Here is a 23,890-nt window from a genome sequence, read left to right on the forward strand (position 1 = left end):
GCAAGATTGTTTCTAGATAAAACTCTAGTACAGCTGATTTAAGATGGACTGCTTGGATTGTATAGAGCTAAACATTAAAATGATTAGACAGGAAACTGACAATCAACAATCAAGAACAATCAAGAACAATGAAGTGGCCGAATTCGACACATATTTATTCAATCAAATTCTGTCCTATCGAATAAATTACAATCAGCCTAATTAAAAGTGGGTGAAGAGCTGAAACCAGGCTGCAGGAATCTGCGCGTTAAAGCATCGTTTGCGCGCTTAACACATCTACTCTAAAGATGACCCGAACATCAGCAAGCGAGAGGAGACGCTGCGTGTCATAGACGGAGCGGTCCTCACTCACACATCACGCACGACGTTAGGAGTTCCCCCCGCTTCCACCGTGAAAACGCCCCTCTACTCTCCTCCTAGCCCTTCCCGACCGTAAGCCATCCGTGCCGGCTTGTGCCTGCTGTCTGCTGTCCCCAGCCTGCAGGGCTACAGTACATCTCCCTCGGCAGAGTAGGGGGGGGAAAGGAGAGAGGGGGCTGGCACTGGGGCGGTGGCGGCGTCCGTCTTGCAGGTTCTTACAATCTCAATGACTGGAATCTGGACGGAAGCCTGACACCCGGACCTGACACAGGACAGGTGGGTCTCTGCGTTTTTATTTGTTTCTCTCACAGGACGCTGCTGATGAGAGCGGAACAGGTGCATGCTGCATTTGCCGGTTGCTACGAAATGACATTGTAGGTGAGGGAGGGATGGAGAGCATCCTCATGCCGGTGACAAGCCTTTGCACACACAAAAAAAACGCGCTGTGCATGCTCCGCTAAAAGACACCGCTTTGTGCCTCAAGTGTCATGGACGGATGGAGAGGGTGTTGCCACGGAGCTTTAATCCGGCCAATATGGTCGTCGGGCTGCTTTAATAAGCTGCATATATCCAGGGCATCCAGTATTTCATGGATATCAAGGCCCGGGAGGCAGAGAGTCAGCAGGTGCACCTCTCTTAGCATCTCCCTCAATCTCATAGCGCATCATCAGCTTTCTTACTGTACACATCCAACCCACTTACAATAGACCTATTCTTGGACACGCCGGCATCTGCAAAGGGAGTGGTTTTTTTCTTCTATGTGGAGCTATAGGCTAACAGCTGATGCTCAGTGTAATGAGCTAATTGAAGACAGCGTGTGTTGTCACGGGTGTGGCAGAGGGGGCAGGCGTGGGCGCCCCGGCAAACAGAAGGTGTCTCAACTGTGTGTGAATTGCAGTGTGAGAAAGTGAGCTATTAAACTGGAAATGCCCTAAGACTGGCATTGGAAAAGGTCATTAGAAAGGAATCTGCTCGTTTAATGTCCACACTACAGCAACTCAAACCTGTAATCCAACAATTTGAATTGATTTTAGATTTGATTGTGTAAACTAGGCTATAAACAAAATACACTGGCAACTGTAACAGACAAAGCAATCTGTAATAAACTTACAAAATATTAAGATTACTCCCCAGCATGGAAACAAATGACACAGTTCTCAGTTAAAGTTCAGCAAAAATTGTAGTGACAACTTGAGTTTCTGAGCAATGTGGAATATTTGAGAAAGCTACATAAATGCAGTTATCCAGCAAGTTTTATCCTTACACCTCCATACAAGTCAGACTGCAGAAGTTGCATTGTCAGTAAAGTATCCCACTTTTCACTCTCTTCCTACTCACACAGACTGTCACTCCATGTATATTTGGCTCCTTGCAACCTCGCCACAGGCTACAGTAACTCCCAGGCTCTGAATCTGTGGAGGCAGAGTCAGGGAGCGGGCAAATTAGATCTAAGATCCATCCATCTGTTTATCATGCCTCTGTCCCTCCATGCATCCTCCACTCTCATTTTCCTTTCTTTCACCTGCTCTACTTCCAGACTCCCTGGTGTGCATTACAATGGTGCAAGCATGAGCTGTGTGGTGCTCCTCTGTTACACCCATTTGCTAGTTCACACTAAAGGGCAAAGCTGTTGTTGCATCAACAGGAAAAATGACTGAAAATCTGTTTTCATGTCCATTGAATGTGGTTCAAAGAGTCTCACGCTGGTGATGCAATAATGAAATTACATGCTAAATTTTACACTGAGCATTTTCTTCTTATCTGTGACATAACATGTAACAATTACCCAAGCAAACCCCACAGTTACAACAATGAGATACTAGCGAGAGTATATGGCAGATGTTTACAAATTGCTCACATGTGGTGATTCTGCTGTGTCACCACCAGTGCATATGTCATACGGATAAAGGTTGGTCTTGTGTTGTACGACCACAGGATGCACTTTTATGTGTGTGTTTTTCTGTATGTAGATTCAGCATTGCATGCTTGTTTAAGGCAGCGCAGTTCGATACAATTTTCCCTCGAGTCCTATTTCAAGTCATCCTAGTATTGATTTGTAATAGCTCATTGAAGCAGGGCCAGTGATCTGTTCACAGCCAAATTGGAATTCTACACAAGATAAACTCACATCACTTGGAAATGAAAGGAGCTCTCAAAGTCATATCAAAGATAATAGCCTGTATTAAACTGACTGACTGATTATCACAAACAATATGTAGTGGGATACAAAGCCAGAATCAGGAGGACTTGGCGCTCTCTTCTGTAACATCATATGATGTGTAACACAGGTGTTAAACACAAACCAAACACAACCATAAGATGAATGAAAGCACTTTTTCTGAAGAAACTGGTTGCTTACAGTTGAAGGTTATGTGGACCTACACGAGACCTGTTACTTGAGGATGTATAATGTGTGAATATATTGAGTTTCTCAGAGACTGAAAACAAAGGGGGAAGCCAGCGTGACATATGCTGCAGTTTGAAAGTTCATCTGTATTGACCCGCTCACTGTAGATAATTCCCCTTTTGAAGGAAAACATGCAGTCCTGAGAGCTCAGAGATGAATAAGTCTGAATATTTCATTAATGTATAGAGTTGATTTCTTAGTAATTACTTTGCAAGTTTGTGTTGTAGGCTAATGTGTTGCATCCTTCTGATTGGTTTCCATAAAACCATAAAAGAGAAACTAGATTTTTATTCAGTAATGAAAAAACAAAAACACTATATAAGATGTGTATATATTGCGGATCTGGTTTGAATAGTCTGATCAGGATTTTTGAAATTATCCTCCCCAGAGTTTGTCATCTAAATCTCACACAGAGAACACTGTGTAATCTTTCATATTCCCCCCTTGTCCCACTGTGACACACATTTTTCATGTTAAACTATTTTAATGGAGACTATAATATGGCATCCTACTGGAAACTGCTGGTCATCATCTTCCACCCACCACCACTGTCTCAACACTGTCACAGCAGCGTGCCCACCTCTGCATGAGCTGTCACATTCTTCCGCACAGTGCCATGCGATGCTTCACCTCTTCTTCCATCTCATGAATGTGTCAACTGGCAAAATAATGCCCACAGGCTCTGTTTTCCCCCCTTTGTCTTTATCTTATTTTGATATGCTTGACAGATGATGTTAGGCTATGGTTCCCATGGTAACCGCATTCTTAAACAGGCGGGCTCCTTGTCTCTGTGTTAACTATCGTTAGTGGCAACACTCTCCTCTCTTTGGTCAAATGAGAACAAAACTGAAAATGGTAGGCAGAGGTGGGTGCTTGTCTCTTATTATGGTGAAGAGTGAAGATAGAATTTGTGTTTTAGTTTATCTATTAGTGAAGATCTACTAGGGAAGGAATCATCATTACCTAGAGCAGAAATGGGAGGAGGTTGATTGTACAGTACTTCATTTATCACTCTTATAAAGTGAAATACAATCTTGGGGATGTAGGGTCATCTGTCAATGGATGAATTGCACTTGATAGATTTTTTTTTTTCAAACTAAGTAAGTATCACATTCATTATCACTCAAAATACTTTCTTCAAAACTTATTAGAAACCTGGACAGTGTAGTTTACTGTGTGTGTTTTCCACACCCTCTTCTCGTGTCATGATGTTTACCAGTGCTCTGTAAATACACAGAAAGAGCACACTAACGGCAGTAGCTATGATGTTATGCAATCAGTGGAATAGCTTTGCAGGAAATGCTCACATTGAGAAGCTCATACTGTTCAGTTTCTTCTGACTGCGTCAAGGAGGAGGAGGGGGAGGAGGTAGTACATGGGGATGTTGTGTTGAATTGCACTACTTTCCACACTATACACAAACTGGAGAATGCTGTATAAAAAGGACAACATGTATAGCCTGCAGTCTGCTCTCCGCCTTGTTCTGTCTCACTGAAAGCGCCTGCTGCATGTTTGTCTGTCTGGATTGTGTTTGTCAGTGAGTGTATCAACAGTATGTCAACATGTCTACAATCAGTCACCCACACTGTGGGTGTCTGTACAGTAATTGTTCTTAAGACATTCACATCTTGTGATAGAAAAATCTATATAAGCAGTCTGTGTATTTCATCGTGTCCTAGGAGTTCCATTTGCTTTTGACCTTTAATGTAATAGCCCCATGCCTTGTTACATATCCCGCCATGACCTCCTTGACTAAGTGGGAGATTACTTTGTGGTGGAGGATGGCTCTTCCACTCCTGTAAACTGATTCATCTTTAACATATTCATCTCATAAATCAAAAGATGAATTTTGACAGCTCATTTTGAGAAATTTCTCTGCCTGATTTGTTTTAATCAGTCAGGATTAACTTTACAGTGACCCAGCCTCCTGCTCTGATAATTCTGATACGCACATTTGCCACCTTCTTTGACTCCAAGCAACAATGAAGCAGACACGGATAAATTTGCAATCACACAATCTGTCATTTCGCATCAGATCAAAAGGTGGAACTTAGTAGGCTACCTCAGATGTTTAAGTGTAGAAACTGTATCAACCCCTGTGAGTCCCCAGTGCTGTTGTGCAGACCCTTCCCACGAGTCAGTGCTTTATACTATGTCGACATAGGCAGCACATTTCCCTCTGGACTTCCTTTCTCTGGGGGAGGATGAACTTGCAGCCTCATTGGTTTGGAAGCCGTATCATTTATCTCGGTTGTGGTGTGACGTGATTTGCAGCAGACTTAACAGTCGTGCTACACAATCTGCTCCCAAGACTGCTGAGTGCCAAAGGTTTGGGGAATGTGTGTATATGGCTTTCCCTGAACAAGGACATCTTGCCACTCCCTCTTCCCCAACCCCCACCGCCCTGTTGCACCTGGTCTCGCAGAGCCAGCCCCTGCCCAGCAAGGATTGATGGACTGGCTGTGTATGCCATTAGAGGGGAAGCACTGATTACGAGGCCTAGATGTGAAAGGAGCTGCGAGATTAAATGGCAAAGCTCAGAGAGGAATGTTCGCTGATTGGCTGATGCAGTGGGTGGCTTCTATGTGTAGATACACTAAATCAGCATAGACCGTATAATGCACTGATGCCTTTTAGCAACAGTAGCTGCTTTAGATATGTCTAAAAACATACACATTGTAGGTGTTTATGCTAGTTCCTATGGTAACTCTTACAATGGTTGGATACTGGATTTTTGGAGTACCTGTTCAATGAGGTAGCATAGTCACAATTTTTTTTAAAATGACAATCTGTTTTATTGCAGAGTTCAGTTTCATGGAACTTGGAATTTATAGTGAAATGGTAAAAAACAACTTATCTTGAAATGGGCCATTATTTGAAGAACTTTTGTTTATTTTAAATTGCATTATATGCTAACTTGAACCCATCATAAGCAATGTAACCTGTAACAGACCTTCTCTCTGTCCTTGTGAACACAGTGTTGCATTGGGCAGGCGCTTTAGGTCCATATCAGCAAAACAACCCGGTTCAAAAACAGCTTTTTTCCCCACTGCCATCAGGTTACTGAACTTCACTCATCCCCAAACTCCATCTGTGTCAAATGTATAGTCTGTATGTAAAATGTCTGGTCTGATGTTGATGTCTTATGTATGTTAAATGTACAACTGATGTGTTGCCACACAGTATGTGCTATTATGCTGTGCCGAAAGCAAATTCTGCCGACTTGTTGTGCAGTCCTTAATGAAATGAAAATGAATGACATGACAGGGCATTGGGCAGGGCTAGAAAGGAAAAGAAAACTTCCTGATGTCTTGACCTTTTGTTTTCTTGTGGCCTCACTACAAACAGGGGTGCTATTTAAACAAGATCACTAGTAGTTTTCAATAGTGGGCTATGATCTTTTTTTTCAGTGTTTCCATGGCAGATAAATGCCTCTGCACTGGTGACCTCAAATGACAAACACAAACAGATTACTGTTTGTGATGGTCAAAAGCAACACAGAGAGGAATTAACTTCCAAAAAGTGCTAAAAATCAATTAGGGCAGGCAACCTGCTCAGTTTGCTCTTTGTACACTCTGGACAAAGAGAAACTTGGATCCATATATGTGGCCAGTCAGAATGATAAAAGTCCTGAAACAGGCAGATGGATGGACAAATACTGTGTCTCTGTGTCCCTTTAAATCTCCAAATTAATGGATGGCCTAATTAACAGGAGTACAGTTTGAGGCATGCTTTGTTCATTTTTGTAAATGATGTAGTCACAAAAGACTTTCTGGCAAAGGAAGAACACTGCCTTGAGATCACAGTAAGGCATGTTACCAACACAGAGCGCCCCCCCTCTGCAGGACCCGTACAGCCTACAGTATTTCTAGTATTACCACTGCTTTGATGATTATAACACACTATTAATTATCTTGAGGTATGAAACCTGAGATAAGAAGGAGTAAAAACTGTTAAAGAAGTTTAATAAAAACCTGTCTATAAAAATAGGCATCAAGAGCAAGAAGGAAAATCCACCATATTTCTCATGTCCTAAGCCTGAATGTAAGATTGTCACATTCTTATGTCAAAAATACTTTATATTAGCCACAACATCAGGATTATCGGAGAGCCACGGATGATAATAATTTAAAATCTATCACCTCGTGCAGATAATTAAAATATTCAATGCATTTTTTTCCTTATCTGCCACCATTTAAGGTGAGGTCCATAAAAGGCCTTTGTAATAGAAATAGAAGGATGTTAACAGTGATTCTGCTGGAATCACTGGTTTGTATGAATGCACATTTGCAAATAAAGCATCCAAGAGGAAAGAAGTAATAATGAAATGCAGTATGGGGGCTAAAACTCTCGGGGGTGGGGGGTTGTTGTTGTTATAGAAATGCTTGCAGGGATGATGCTTTTTTCTTCCAACAACAGCAGCATAGGATTTGTCAGAAATAAGCAACACCAATAGGCTTTTTTTTTTACTCATTCAAGTTCATGTGTGATCTAAGAATTTCATGCAATCAGAGGCATCCACAGATAAGCTCTGCTGTGCTGGCTTCTGAAACATGAAACAAGAAGTGTCAGTAAAATCTATGATGAGGGTCCGGGCAGCTAAACTGCCAGGACAGTATTGTATTCCTCATTCTTTCTTCCGAGGAAATCATAGATCCCATGGGTAAAAATTCACCAAACTTTGCACAAGGTCCAGTCCCATGCCAGATTACCTCAGCTGTAAGCCAATAGTCCTGATGGTGGCACTACAGCAAGCGTCTGAAGTTCAAAACTTTGAAAATTCATAACAAATCAAAAAACCATACATGCTACAGCTTCAAAACTTCCATCAAACTGTAGCCTCAGTATTGAAGAAACATTTGTACATTTAAACCTATTATGAAGTCCATCACTCTGTTTTTCAAAAACTCCTCCCACAATGTTTCCTCAATTGACACCAAACTTACTACAGAGCATCTTCAGACTGTCCTACACAAAACTTGTTTCTCAGATTTTTGAATGAAATGGCATATTTGAACATCAGTTATTCACTTATGGAACAAATCAATCATTTTTAAAAACAAATTACCAACAGCTCCATGCTATCTAGATGCAGTATGTGTATTTTCAGATTTTTGTCTTAATAACTGAATTTTTTTTTACAGTGGTTTCAAATCTGCCTGCACGACAGTGAATGGCTTAGTCAATTTGAGAAGCCTCATGTGAATTGTCTCTAGCCAGTTAGCTAAGTGAGATGGATGAAGATGGATTTAGGTGTCAGACGTTATGAGTTTAATCCTCAAATGATGCAAAATTAACATTATAATGTCAACTGTCTTATCTTCCTATTCTCCTGTTTGTTGCTCAGAATTGCCTAAATTTGCCAAAAATAGCCCGGACCTGATCCATCGCTGCACAGCGGCTAAAATTGGTTTTTATTTTTGTAGAAATGTTGCAGGTTTTCTATATGAGGATTTCCTACGAGTTATTGTTTTGCTTTAAACAGCAGCAGAGTTTGAAAAAGCATTAGTTGCTTCAGCAACCTAAGCAACCATATACTGTAGGTTATTTGTCCCTATAATCTGATATCACCAAGCAGTGCACAAGCAAAATGATGATGTGTTTGCTTATGGAAAGGTCGTGCTGAAGTTTAGGCACATAAACAACTTGGTTAAGATTGCTGTTGAAATAAACACTTCCTTATACAGCAGGCAGAGGACCTTAAGTATGAAGTTTTGGTTAGAGTGAAAAAAATCAACACTGGAGCAGCAGTCTGTGAAAGTCTGTGTTTTGTCAACCCATGGCTTGTTTTTCCTCAGCAGGGCAGTCTCATCTCCTCAGACGGCAGAACGGTCTTGATTGTTTTTAGAAAGCAAGCTAAAACGAAGCTCAACGTACCTCTCTTTTTTGGAAATAACTCCAACACTGCACACCTTTCTCAAAAAGCTTTGATGCTGTGACCAGTGAACGTGTTGCTAACACTGTCACTCTCGCTTTCGTCTCTCTATCTTAGCACTTTTTCTTTCTTTCTCTAATATGCTCTGGAGTATAACACTATGCTGTTAGCACATGTGCCCTTCCTTGACAGCATGCTGTGTTAGAGGAGCTAGAGGAATCCACAATCTGTCATGCCCATGTTCCTTCTGCTCTGCTGTGACATATTTTTGAGTTGCTATATTTGACAGATTTCTCCTGCCCACCGCTGATGAAGGATGGGCCTGAGGGCGACTGACGTCTGCCTGGAGACGCATCAATACACGGGGCCTCTAAATTGACAAGAGTCTTTGTTTCGGAGATGGCATGTAGACAGATGGGCACAGGCGGGCCGTGGTGAATGGTGCATCATGAACATCATTCTGCCCTAGATGATCAGCCATTATGTCTGCTACTATCTAGCAATATATCTGAACTGTCCCTGGTGCAGATGATGAAGGTTTTGCTGCGTCACATTGTGTGCATTTTGCTTCCTTGTTGTTGACATTGTACAGTTTGAGAGTGAGTGCATTTTCAGTGGATCTTAGCCCACATCGGGGTCACCACAGCGCTCAGTAATGATTACTGTGTATGCGGTCTAACTTTGAAATGTAGGCTGATTGAGTCGTGTATGAGAGGACTGGAAATGAGAGGATAAAGAAGTCTGTGTGTACAGTATGTGTGTGTGTGTGTGTGTGTGTGTGTGTGCGCTTATGAGGAGGAGCGTGTCACTGAATGTTGCTTATCTGTATTTTGTCTTAAAAGATTTTCAATAACTGTGACTAATCATCTAAACACAGCTTATCTTAATAATGCCTGCAGTCGTCTGTACCACTCTTGAACAGGAAACGCTTCTCATGGCAACAAAAGGCTTTTTTTTCTACAGATACCACACATCACAGGCATTAGAGTTTGTGATTAAAAAAAAAAAGGGGGAAAACTTTTGTACAGAAAATACAAGTTTACAGATGTCTCATATTTAAACACAGTTGTTGGACCAACTGTAGTCTCTCCTCATGTTGTGACAGACAGCCTACAAGCTGTAAATAAAGCACAGCTCCATCCAAACCTGAATGAATTACAGGATTCACTCTGTTATTTGCTGCTTTGTGGCATATTTTTTTTGTCATAACAGCTTTGAGAATGCACAGTGCAGTCAGAAAGTATTCATCAATCTACACTCAGCACCCCGTAATGATAAAGCAAGAACTACATTTTTGAAATTTCAGAAAAAAAATATTACAAAGGAAAAACTGGGGCATCAGATTGGCATAAGTTTTCAGACCCTTGTACTTAGTTGAAGTTAACGTGAAAACCTTGTCATCTTGCGTATGACACAGCAGTCAACAAGGTGAAGCACACCTGGATTTGGAGAGTTTCTGTTGTTCTTATCTACAGATTGTCTCAAGCTCTGCTGAGTTAGATGGGGACCATATACAGGTGAACGCCAATTTTCAAGTCACACCACAAAATTTCCACTGGCTTGAGGCCAGGGTTTTTTGGTTGGGCCACTACATAACGTTTTAAGAGTTTTCTTCTGCTGAACTGTGCCTCAGAAGTCCTGAGCACTATTTCAGGTTTTCATCAAGGATCTCTTTCTATTTTTGCTTCATTTAGCGGTCCTTCAGCCTTGACTCTTCATCTCCCAGTCCCTGTCACTGAGAAACACCTCCACTGCCTGATGCTGCCACCACCATGTTTCATCTTGTGGCCTGTTTTTTTTCTCTAATTTGATATAGCCTAATTTATTTTAGTTTCTCCTTTTTTAATATATTAATTATCTAAATACTTTCTGAATGCAGTGGAGTACTGTATGACTAGATGAGGTCAAAGCTTCTGTTTTTTTTAGAGGAGTTTGAAGGTTTGAATGGGATTAGATTATACATTTTTAAGTTAAATATGGGGAAATTTAAAGCCTTTGTGTTTTTATATTAGTGCAAGTATCTTCTCCAAATTCTAAGCCTGTAAATTAGGTTGCTGCACTCTTTTAACTTCAAAAGTCCTGATAGCCTGCTGCTTTAGACTCAGAACATAAAAATGGACATGGCACCATCCCTGAATAATCTAACAAGTTTAACAAAGCCATTGTCTTCATTAAAGGCCCCTTTGCTATGTTACAAAATATTAAAACAATGTTGTCATCCACATTTTTCTCACCGCTCTTTGTATGCAGATACAATTTTCATTTTGATATCTGCTACTGTTTCAAGTCAAATCTGGTCTTCAGAAATTGAATTCTTGTCACATTGAGATGTTGTAGCGAGGGAGGGTTTTCTTTTCTTTTTTAATTTAGGTGAACTGACCTTTGGGTCAGTTGGAGGCTACTGCTTCCCTGGAGAAAAAGACAAGTTTACAGGTGTCTGACTGAACACACTGAGACAGTCAGCCAGGGAGTTGTAAATAAGTCATGGCCTCATTCAATCCTGAATGAATTACAGGATTTCCACTGTTGCACTGTTATTTGTTGTGTTGGTGCATGTTTTGGGTCACCAACAGCTACTGTTGGATGATCTACATAGCCGGCTAAGCTGTAGCTGTGAAGAAAAAGCTGTGGAAATGTGAGAATGCTGTAGGACTAATTATGTGGCTGTAAGCACAAACCAGACTGTAGCAGGTTACATTCCCATCCTGGTTTTGAAGTGATTCTGAAAATTCCAGAAGACCAAAATGTGATATCCACTATTATGACAGAACAGAGCCCACTTCCAAGCAGTGAGTAAAGTGCAGACATGAAATATAGAGATGCAAAAATATCTTAAACAAACATATTTGTTAAGTTTCTAAAATGTTTTGTCTAAAAGGAGTCTTTAAAGCTCCACTGTGGGAACCGTGACATCCAGCGTTCAGATTCTAGATTACAGCGCTCACTCGCTCGAGCACCCCTCCCGTTGGCAAAGTGACGGTGGCCTCCGAGGACAAACACATTTGCAAACTAACCGTTAACTTGTAACAATAACTTAGCGATTAATATAATAATATGTTTTTAACGTGCAGACTTCCACTCGTGCCTCAGGTATATTTTGCAGCAAGAAGTTACACAAGAGGACGTACAGTATGTGCCAGTTATGCAGCGCAGTCCCCGTGAAGAAAGATCAGAGGACAAACGTACACGGTCATAGATATGCATCACCTGTAACAACAGCACTGCTAAAAAAAGAAAAGAAAAAAGGACCGCCCTGAGCTCTCCAGTCGGTTCACCTGAGAGGAGCCTCTTCTGTTCCTGGTGTTTGGCTGCATTTTGTATAAAAACAGTTCAACATTAGAGGATCTAGCTGCCAATGCTGCTCAGCTGTAGCACAGAGTGTGTGTTTTTTAACAGCAAAAAAACAACAAAAAAAACATTGTCAGTCCTCCTCTGACAGGCGATCAGCACAAGCCTAGCAAGACTGCAAATTAGCTGAAGCTAGACGTCTTATATGCATCATCACATTTTCCCAATTTTTTGTGGCAATGTTGTATATCGTCCCTGTTAAATCAACTTTAAAATAAATCATGACAGACACTCAATAGAGCATTTGAACCAAGTTTGTTACCTTTCAGCTACCGTATTCAAAGATGGCAATGCAACATGGCAGCCTCGATTGGGTGCGCCGCCACCTACCTGTATGTATTTCTAAATAACTCATTCTGAGGTACGAGAAAACCTTCATTTGTATACGATTGTGATTAGATTTGGTAAATACGTAGTTTATGAAAGCAATATTTGATTTTTGCTAATAAAAAGCCAAATAAGTTACACACTGTGCCTTTAACATACATTTCACAGTGCTCACTGAGCAGTGGGGATGAACACTGAGTGTGACCTCTCACAGCTGCCACAGTTTTCATAATGTTCTGTATAGTTTTGTATGCCACAACCATCATCCATCAAGGCAGGAAAAACACTAAAGACTCACCTACTTATGTACACACACATACATGCACCAGACATAGTTTGTGATAAATGGACTCAGTGGAAACTGTCTGGGACTATTTTGGTCGTCCATGACTCAAGCAAACATCAGTTTGCAGTAATGAAATTAATTGCCATGCTAATATGAGCCCTTTCCTAAATCTAGTCTTAGACAGGTGTAATTTGGTCCAGGAACTTCTGAAGTATAAATAAAAAAGTATTTCTGTACCATCCAAGCGAAGAAAAGGCATCTTACCTAATGCAGCTAATTTTGGAGGCCGTCAGTCCAACACATTGTTTTTGGAGCTTCACCTAATGTGATGCAGTCTTACTTCACAGAGACTTTCTTTGACACACGGTCTTTGAAATTCGAGAACCAAAGCAGGACCTTTAATGGGAGTCTCTTTTAAGACAGTGGCTGTTATAAAAATCCTGAGTCTAAGCAGCCGTAGCACCTCATACATCTCATACGTCTCCATCATCTCTTTCACACAGATGATTAGGTGTGCGGAGGCCATGTGGAGCTGGAGTGATTGAATCACAAAGTGACCCAAATGAAAGAATTGATTGGCCTCACAATCATGATGTGTGTGAAATGAGTGGCCGATCTGTTAGTATTCTTCTCTGGTTTGACATGATTCGCTGACACATTGTTCTGACAGCAGCTTCACAGGGTTGACATTCACTCCTTTATTACATTGGACCCATCTGATTGTCTCATGTGAGTGTACAGGAGGACTGATATTACCAGTGGAATGAGATACGATTTGAGTTTGAACCTTTCCTCCTCATCCCTCTTTCACTCCTCATATTTGCTGTTTGCACCTTGGCTGTGCCCAATCAATCAAATCATATAAAAATAAAAAACAAATGTAGGAAACTGTTGAAATTATTCTGATTAAAGCAATCTCCTTCACCAATCCCACCCCTGTAGCTTTCCTCAAGCTTAGGTCCCTTTGTACCTGGAATTTGCTGGATTTCACAGTTTAGGGGTTTCGACCTCTGTTGTAGTTCTTCTGGTACTTCTGTCAGCTGAGATCGCCACATTTATCACTACCACTGCCCCCCACTCCAACCACAATGCCTGCTTAGTTAGCCAGCAGCTGTTTGTCAGTATACAGTACACTGTTTGAGTTATAAAGATATTTTGACTAGACCAAAGTGGTGGGCTGACATTCCTGTTATAGAGCCATGCTGCTGGCATGTCTAAATCATGTCAGAGCTTTCAGCTGGACAAAATCCACAATTGAATTACAGTTTGCAAACTATCTCAGGCATGTGTTTGGCTTTGCTGTACTACAATTTCTTGTTTTCTGCCCACAAGCATATACACAATACAGAAGACATGGGTCACACCTGGTTGTAACGTTCAAAAAATATTCAGAACCTTTTTTTCCACATTTTGTCATGCTTCATGCAAAATCATTTTAATTCATGTTTTAGTTCCACCTCATTAATCTACACTAAATTCTAAATCTAACCAATTTTGATTAAAATGTACCAGTTCAAGTATGTAACTGAAATAATACAAAGGTAAGCAACAAACTACCAAAGGCAGGGGGCTTTGGGGAAATTGTGTGTTGAGACACCAAATACAGTAGGAATTGAGCCTTAAAAATCAGTGTATAGAAACTTTTCCTGCAGGTAACCCAACTTCTGTTGTAGGTTTAACAAGCCCATATCCAGAGTTAGGCTAAACCCCATGGAGCTGGTTGTAGATGAACTGGGCAGAAGGCAACAGCAAGGTGTAACAGATTTGCCGAAACCTGTTTCACAGTGAACAAACTTTCTGAACAAAGTTTCTTTTCTATTGTAGAAAGTGAACCAACGTTGCAGGTGTGTTCGGTCTCTGAATGAGTCATACATGTATCATTAGGCTAATAAATTACTTTTTTTTTTTTTTTTGGTATCTCGTATAGTTTCGTTATCAACACTGAGAAATTTAATCATTTAAGTTAAAGTAATGGATGGAAGTGCTCAAAACTTTTGATGATGATGGTGTGTGTGTGTTATGTGAGCTCTGTCACTCTTACGTTTTACACCAGTGAATAGAGCTTTAATTTTCTCATTAATTACTTTGTAAATCATATAATTAGGAAATAGTTCCAGCACCAAGGCAATATTAAATAATGTCCACATTAAATGTGCTCCATAAATTAAGATTGATTGTTGTTTCGACTGCTGCACCTACACTAAGACTTTGTGATATCTTTGGATGGCAGACATCTTCCACACAATACTTATGAATAAAACTGCTTCACTAATCAGTTAGCTCCATGCAGTGTTAACGTTTTGTCTGACAGACATTCTGCTTTTCCAACCTGTTCTGTTTGTGCGTGTGTGTGTATTCATGTAAATTTGCTGCTTCTCTTGTCTGACTTTGACTTTGTCTCATTGCATAAACATGGAACTCGCAAATTTATACGTGGAAATCGTTTGAAAAAAATATTATTGACCACTTTGACCTGAAATGCCACAAAATGTCATTATGGTTTACATTGTGCAATCATAATTAGAGAGTATCTTTTTTTCTTCATCAATTGTATTTTTACTCATTAATTAGATGAAAGAAACACCTCACAGCCTCTTCAGAGTTGTGGGGAAACACTGCATGTTGTGTGACATCTGTAGCCATCTCAGAGCCAGACTGCTCCCCCTTTGATCTAGCTTCATTATGCAGAGTGAGGCTGACCTATTATGAAAGCTGAGACGTGCTGTGTTCCAGCCTCCCAAGCTGTAAACACAGAAGTCTTCAGACAACTGGTTGAGGAAAATAATAGTTAATTATGGCCTCTTCTTTTGGAGAAAATACTACCATATCTTCTCCTGGTCTGCAAACACTCGAGTTGGTCATTATTAGACCAAATTAGGCTAATGTTTAGCTCATCCCTAATGACACTTTTCCCCCTTGGAAGCTTTGTACTTTTCAGTTGAAGCTTTCCATGTCCCCTCCTTCCTAATCCCTTCCTCTCATTACTCCTACACCCATTCATGTTTCTCATTTCCCAGGTTAAAGGTTTACATTAAAGCAGAAGTAAGTGGAATATTTGTGTTAATATAAGTCTTAAATAGTTATATCTTCCGACAGCATCACTTATATAGAGTGTTTGGTCCGAAACACGGGTCTGTCAGTCACTCTGCTCTGCTGTATACGTTATGCAGCAACTTTCCGCGCAGAGTCCAGGCACTGACAACACATGTCCGAGTCCGACTGGCAGCACAAACATCTGGTTTCAGCGGCCAATGGTAGGCAGTGACCACACTGACCACTTGATTCCCCCAGGTCCAGCATTTAGACTCCACCCGGCTCTTCCTCTTTCATTTTTCTCCTCCATTTCCTTCAGCTCGTGTTCGGTAAACTCAGTCTCAAACTGATAGTGGCGCCCATCGAAATGAAACCATTCGTTGTTCTCAAACTGCATAAATCCAGCAGAGTTGTCCCTTCTGTGATGTCTGCTTCACTATGTTACAGACTCTTCCGGTAACAAACCTCTCATGACGTGACGTCGCGTCTAATCTCGCGCTTGTTTGCGTGATTCTCTCCCGCAAATATCTAAAGTTAGAAATGCCCAATTCCGTTCATTTTTCTGTGAACACGCGATAATAACTTTTATAAACTGATAGGCAAGATACATGAACTTTGGCTGCATTATATGGAGTAATACACACACATTTTCATCCTTGAGCTGACTCTACTTCACTCGTAGCGCGCCTCCACGCCAGCTGACTACCTAACCATGACAGTAACAAGCAGACATCACAGAGGGGACACTAGTTTATGCAGTTTGAGAACAACGACGACTGGTTTCATTTCGATGGGCGCCCCTATCAGTTTGAGACTGAGTTTACTTTTTACTGGAGGAGAGTGGGTGAGTTGTTTTGGTCTCTTTTCAATAGAAACCAGGCTAAGCTAACAGATGTTTGATGCCTCCTATTATGGGCTGGGGCCCTGTTTGTATTGTTGATGACGTTTGGTGCTGTTCTGAGCATTATTTGTGGCTATCTGATCGGTTGTGCTTGGATAAATAGACTGCGCTGTTTGTTATGGTGCTGTCTTTGCTAAAGTTGCTACAAAGCTAGCGGTTTGCAGACTTCATCTCGGGGGGTGTCAATCGGTGTCACGGTGCGTTGGACCATGGGTTAAACTCTTTAAATGCATATTGAAGTGTTAATTATGGATTTTTAAATGTTCAAATCAGCAACTTCAAAGTATACTACTTAATGAAATTCTTTGAAGCAAAAAAAAAAAATCATATTCTCTTTATGGCTGTGGTCAAAATCAAGTTTTTCTTGCCAAATATTACACATACTGTTGGCTAACGCATTTCCAGGAGTTTCTTGGGAAGAAAATGATAGTACATTATGCAGTAGAGTAGGGGAGACCGGGGACAGTTGCAACACTTTTTGCATTTGGCTCTCTTACTCGGAGACGGTTTGGATTAGACAAACCAAATTTTTATACAATAAACTTACGTTTGTCTGTTAATAGCCAACACAATTAAAAGATGATTACAGAATCCACATTCTTCACAATTTGCATTTGAGTGTAAGGAGTCAGATGTTGCAACTGACCCCGGGCCCGGGGACAGTTGCAACATGTTACAAATACAATATATTTCATGTCTAGTAAAATGATTATTATCAAAAATGTAAATTCTATAGTGTTATTTATTCATCAGCTTTGATCAGATGGCAATTACAGTATAGATTTGTCTAGATTAGGAGGCCTTATTGTATGTGCAGATGTCAAATATTCAAATTGAAAAAAAAAGACTTTCAGTGACATAGGATGAATGGAACAATTTGTGAGGGAATAACTTTTATATTGCCATTGTCATTTATTCTCTCATCATTGTAATATTAGCAATACAACAGTAAAAAAAATTTTTATGTCAAAATACTGTTTTGTGGTCTGTTTTAATATTCATATACTGCACGGGGACAGTTGCAACAGACGTTGCAACTGTCCCCGTCCGGTCAGCCATGATTAAACCCTAAACAAAGTGCTCTTGATACATGCTAATCATATCATCTTAAAGTTAACATATCACTCCTTTAAACCATATAAGTTTGAGCAGAATCACAAAAAGAGTGACAACAGTTTTAACAAAAACAAAGCTCAAGAAAAAAATACTTTCATACCTCAAAAACAGTTTTTTTGCAATAAATCCTAGAGCATCTTTTGAATTCAACTGATTTTTCTCTGCAAGGGGGGGAATCCAACTAAGCACGTGCAGTGTGAGTATCATCACTCTAGCTTGTTCCTGATTGGAGAAAAATGACATGTTGCAACCATCCCCTGTTGCTACTGTCCCCGGTCTCCCCTACTGTATATTTCTTGCTTTCCGTCTTCCTCCTGAGACTGAAAAATGCAAATATTTTAAGATAAACAATATCCTACTCAGTGAGAGGAAGAATCCAATAATTTAACACTTTATTTTCAACCACACTGGAAGACGGAAGCATTTACTTAAAATTCTAGTACTGCCCCGTTATAATCTAATATTTCTATTCAAAAAATAAGTTAAAAAAAAAGGCTTAAGAATTGCAGCAGTGGTTAATTCTGAAGAAAATTCCACTCTTGTTATCTTGAAAAAATTCAGCTGACATATAAGAAGTGTTAAACTTGTGACCTTGTGCTCAAGAAAGCTTTAGATTGACTCTGGCCTTATCTCTGGCGCTGTGTGTCTTTTAGCAGTAACACCTCATCTGAATATCAACTACTTTACGGTCACTGTGCAGCAGTCCGGTTCGGTAATAGCAGTGGTCACCTTCAAATGACAAGCCTCAACGTTGTATCAGCCTGTCTCACTTCCCTCTCCCTGGTGTCTCTCACCTCGTAACCTCTGCCTTTTACTCCGCGCTACTCTTTCCTTCCTTCTGTCTCATCCTCAGATTGTTGTCACGTTCTTGGTGCCCTCTCCTTCCTTGTTGCGTCCCTCCCTCTCTCTCTCCCTCTCTCATTCTCTATCTCAGTGTGACTGCTGCCCTGTGCTTGTGCCGCAGGGCTCTGTGGCTGATGTAATTTATGCTATCTCCTTTGCTAGTGAGAGAAGAGAGCGTCCTGAAGCCAACACTCTTCATGCAGAGTGCTCCTGTGGGAGGCTGTGAGCCAGCTACCGGCTGAGCTACTCTCTCTCTCCCTTTCTCCATCTTCCTATACACAATGATCAGTCTGCATGGTGGTTCAGGATGATTAAAAATACCATAGTAGCTGTCAGCTGCAGAGGAAATTGGATGCGATGTCACCACAGGTATCAGTTCTGCGGCGGGTCATTACGCCACAATGTCATTTTAAGTGATGATTTGGTATGCTGTGTACAGACAGAGAGGTGTTCCACAGGCGGATTGGACTTTTAGCCGCAGTAAACACTCCACTGTGTTTTTTTTTTTTGGAGAACAGGAAAAGATTTGATGTTGACTGAATATGTTTATGTGTGGTTGCAGGACTGCAATCCATTTCTATGACAACAGAGAAGGCTTTCGCTGGGGAGATGAAGAGCGCAATGGAGGGTGACGCCAAGAGGACCAATCAGGTGGGAGCTGTGTGGAACTCACAGCAGCTGTAGATCATTTTACTCAGGCCTCTCAATCACTCAGGCACCTTCCGCTTGTCTGCTTTATATGCAAGGCGACGAGCAGCCTCTGCCCCTGCCAGCAACTCAACATCTTAGCAGCTCACACTACACCATGCATTTGATGATTGCTTTATGTGATCAAAGATTGTGGATTTAAATCACTTAGCAACCAGCCTCCTGAGACTGAGAATTCAACTGTTTAAATAAAGGACAAAGTACAGTGATTTGAGTGATTCACTTACTTACAAGGAGGGATTTCCTCTCTCCTGCAGGTTCCTGAGGACCATGGGGATATGGACGATAGCTCAGACAAGACCCCCAGCAAAGCCTCTAAATCCCCCCAGAAAACCACCAAGCGGCCCAAGACTGTCCCCGTCAAAGTCACTCTTCTCGACGGCTCAGACTATGAGACTGCAGTTGAGGTATACACTTCTCGCCCTTTGACTAGTTTTTGCTTGGGAAAACACATGGGGAAAAAAAGCCAAACAAAGCATCATGAAACCAGCAAGCTGATTACAGAGGTTTATATATATGCATATATATAAAAACAGTATTATTAAAGCAGAAGTAAGCGATCCGGTCGTTTTGGCTAACTTCTTGTCAGCCGACGGAGTTAGCAGTCCCCGCCCTCATCATGGATCTATTGGTCCTCGTCCCTTTGTCACCACATTCACGCGCATCCCTTGGCTGCACACACAGCCCTTCATGCCGTTCTCTCTCCTCATTGGATAAAGGTTGTAGGATACAAGGAAGTATACAAGAAGTTTTCTCCTCGGCTTACAGCAGAGCAGAGTGACTGACAGACACAGAAACACTCTATATAAGTGATTGCCGTCGGAAGATATAACTATTTAAGACTAATATTAACACAAATATTCCGCTTACTTCTGCTTTAATAAAGGTTAATGATAGGAACTTATCCCTAAACTGCCAATTTAAAATAACTTACTGTTGTTGAAATTACATGAATATGATAAATAAACCCACAAAACTTGTGTTTGAGTAGAGCATCAGTGGAGATTCTCCTGAACAACAGAGAACAAAGCGATGCCCAGAGAGAAGCGAGACTTCAACACCCATGAGCTGTTCATGCATTCACATAAGAGCATGCAAAGAAATCCCGGAAATAGGCCTAATAGTATGAGGACACATTTAACATCTGGCTACACTTACATTAGCATTCACTTCAGTTACAGGTAAATTGTTCACATAAGTTATTAGAGAGTCCCAGGTTTTGTGGAATCTGTTGATGGAACCGTTGAGGGTACATCTGATCTTTTCCAGTTTAAGGTTCTGCATAACGTCCCTAACCCAGTGGTGATGTGATGGAGGAGTAGCAGCTTTCAATTTGAATAAAATCAAGTGTCTAGCTAATAGGAGGAAAAGGCAATGACCCTCTGTAAATGAACAGAGGGAACAGATCCCGTTGGATCAGAAAACAAACCAAAAACAGCAACCAACGGAAAAGGTGAGATAAGCATAAGCATTAGAGATGACTTCAAAAAAGGATGACCAGAAAGGAACAAGTTTGGACAAGACCAGAACATATGATAGGAAGTAGCCTGGGTCTGTTAACATCTGTCGCATAATGGGTCTACGGAAATATTCTTGCTAATTTAGCTTTTGAGAAGTGTAACCTTTGCAACACTTTAAACTGTATTAAAGCATGTCTACAAGGAAAGTTGAAAGAGTTGAAATGTTGGAAATTCAGAAAGGAGTCACCAAAGAATTTTAACGCTTGCTTTAGGTAGAAAGGTCATTATATTCATTGAAACAATGGGCAGACTTTAGAAGTTGCCTAGAAGAAGCTTATCTGATTGTTTGACAAGTTGCCTCTTTCTTCATCAGACTTTGTTGCAGGGATACAGCCCTGTTCCCAGATCTCAGAGTGGTGGTTATCATTAGGCCTACTGATAGAAATGATGGACACAACTGCATAAGTCAGATCCGTTGCTTTGAAGCAGACAGCGTCGAGTTATCCTGGACTGAATGTTTCATCAACTGCAATCTACGGTGGCCCTGAAGTGCAAATCACAACGGCAAATCAGAAAACACAACAACAAATTATAGCTTCTGCACAGCAATGGTTGGGGCCGGGCAATTTTAGGCAAAATTAGGCAATTTGAAAGTGAAAGTTCCAAAGCTGTAGCACATAGGGTTGATTTGTTATGAATTTGTAACACCATCATGAATTGTCTTGTGGTTAATACAAACCACAAGACAATTCATGATGGTGTTACAAATTCAGTATTGGGGCTACTTTTTGGTGAAAGTTGGAAAACTGTAGCATGTATGGTTGGTTGGTTAGGAATTTTCAAAGTTTTTAAATTTAAAGTCTGTTGGAGGATATGGTGCCTTTTTGTACTTCTCAAGAGAGAAACGGTGTTCAAAGTTTAAATCATACGTAGAAACAACGATCCATCCATTGTAAGGTCGAGGCGGTGGGGGGGCTAGAGCCAATCCCAGCTGACATAGGGCAAGGGCGGGGTACACCCTGGACAGATTGCCAGTAGTAACAGGTATCACACGCACTCCCATTCACGCACTATGGGTCTATTTAGAGTTGCCAGTCAACCTACAGTGCATGTTTTTGGACTGTGGGAGGTAATTTGAAAAAAAGGATGTCTTGGTGGAATGTTTTGCCAGAGTTACATGCATGCATGCTGTAAATCCATATCTTGCTGTGCAGTTGAGTAAAAGCTACAGCGCTTTTAAGAAGCTGGTGTACATCTCCACGCTTTGAATGGAGTTCTTGACTCAGCAGAGTCCACCACAGTACACCTTAGTGGGATTTAGTCTCCCTGGGTAATTCATGAGTCAGGAAATGCAGCTGTTACTATTCTCACTGAGTGGGGGAGTGAAGGCTGGAGGGAGGTGAGACAAGCTCTGCATTGTGGGGGATGGAAAGCTCAGAAGAGCAATCCTCAGCTTTCCTGAATCGTGACTGTATAGCCTTTTGTGTTTGTAAACAGACGGGTGTAGCTCGGTGAATTCCCACCTCTCTTGGTTTATTTGAAGTTCACAGTAGCCTACGTGCTCATCATGATTGAGCATTGTGGATAGTTAATTTGGTCTTGGACATGAAATGACTTCTGAGTTAGAGCACCACCGTTTCACACCAGATGAAATCCTGTGAAGGACTTGCATGAGCCGCACATCCAAGCATGCACTGGAGTCTCATTGGACGCCGCTGATGATGGAGTGTGATGGGAATGATCTTGTTCACAGCTCAGCCTCATTCATGTCAACAGAATTGTTTTATGACGTACTGTCTCCCACGTGACCTCACATGATTTACTTACAAGAGGCAGCGACTGGTGGAATGTGTCAGGAGTCCGAGTCTGAGAGTGCCTCTCTCTCTCTCTCTCTCTCACACGCACACATTTCACCTTCAACTCCTCCACCCCCGATCTTCCCCCTCTGTCTCGGTTATGTGCGTGCCTACACATGTGCATACACATTTCTTCATGTCACCTGGATAGTGACAGTGGAGATATTGGAGTTTGACAGCAAATCCATACAGGTGACAGATTAGTGCTCTTGTGTTTGACCGGGGGAGAAAATAGGGTGTGAGAGGGAAAGAGGAGGAGCAGGAGATGAAAAGAGTGAGGTAGAAGTCTGAGAGTAACAGGGGGAGGAGGTAGATACCAGTTCTTGTTACTACTCACAGGAGTGTGCATATTAACGCGTCTGCAAATGAAAAAGGCAAGCGGGGACACAGTGATGAAGGCAGTGAAATCATCACTTTAATTGCAGTCATGATGTGCAGCGAACAGGCACCTGCTGATGATAAAAACGCAGGGAAGCTGCCTGAGCCTCCTATTGATGTTTGGCTCACAACATTATAGATATTGATTGAGCACAGTGCATTTAAATTGTGCAGTGCTTGACCTAAAGCCATACCATTAAACAACAAATTCACCACCTGCTGACATTACTCAAAGCCTTCGAGCTGAGATGGAAAACTGTTTATAACCGTTCTTCAAAAAATCCTTTTGAATGAAACATCCGGCTTCTTAAACAAAAAACCCATAGAAACCATTGTACGAGTATTTTCACTGCTTAAACTTTGGCTGAAAGGGGATTTTCTCTGCAGGTCCAACTCATGAAATGCTAATGTTCATTGTAACGGTTTATTCATTTTTCCTGGTTAACCACAGGCCCATGGAAGGCTTGACTTTATTATAGAGACGGAGCTGGGTTCTGCTATTTCTGAATTCAGTGCTTTCTATGTCAGTGCTCAGCCTCAAACTGGGCGATCACTTCTCTGGAGGTGACAGAAATTATTATGAAACAAAATAGCTTTCATATGAATCATGTATTGGTACTTTTTGAACAATGTTTCCTTTGCACTAGCGTGAATTGTAACCCAAAACTCTAATATTGTAGCTATGTTAAGAATCCTTTCTGAAACTGTGACAGGCGTGTGTGACAGATGTACATGCTCAATTAAACCTACAGTGCTCAACATTCATGAATTTAGACTCACAAAGGAGACCAAACTCTTGTTTTAAGGATGATGAAATCAGCATATCTGTATTTCTTATCATTCACTCCCACTCAAACAACAGCAATTTAAAATCCATCCCCAAACAGACCTTCTCTGCTTCCTCTCCTCTTTAGAGTTCAGGCTGCACAGTCAGCTGCTGAGCCTCTAAGGGTTAAACATTTTGCTCAAGGGAACCTCAGAACAACATACAG

The 23,890-nt window shown here is 41.2% G+C and overlaps 1 protein-coding gene across 4 annotated transcripts in view; it reads left to right on the forward strand.

Annotated features, from left to right (window-relative positions):
• The first annotated feature begins 301 nt into the window (after nucleotides 1–301).
• LOC146984495 (band 4.1-like protein 1) overlaps nucleotides 302–23,890 on the forward strand; it is a 45,538-nt gene continuing 21,949 nt past the window's right edge. For 2 of the 4 annotated variants that reach the window (XM_085781633.1, XM_085781634.1), the window contains exons 1-3: nucleotides 391–636; nucleotides 19,059–19,147; nucleotides 19,462–19,611. In XM_085781633.1, coding sequence (XP_085637759.1) covers nucleotides 19,076–19,147; nucleotides 19,462–19,611 — 222 coding nt within the window. In that variant the 5' untranslated portion in view covers nucleotides 391–636; nucleotides 19,059–19,075. Of the gene's footprint in view, nucleotides 637–19,058; nucleotides 19,148–19,461; nucleotides 19,612–23,890 lie in introns of all 4 variants that reach the window. The other 2 variants (XM_085781636.1, XM_085781635.1) reach the window with 2 other exon arrangements.

Source organism: Trachurus japonicus, chromosome 7 (genome assembly GCF_045865225.1).
Source record: "Trachurus japonicus isolate A0001 chromosome 7, Traja_1.0".
Taxonomy (NCBI): domain Eukaryota; kingdom Metazoa; phylum Chordata; class Actinopteri; order Carangiformes; family Carangidae; genus Trachurus; species Trachurus japonicus.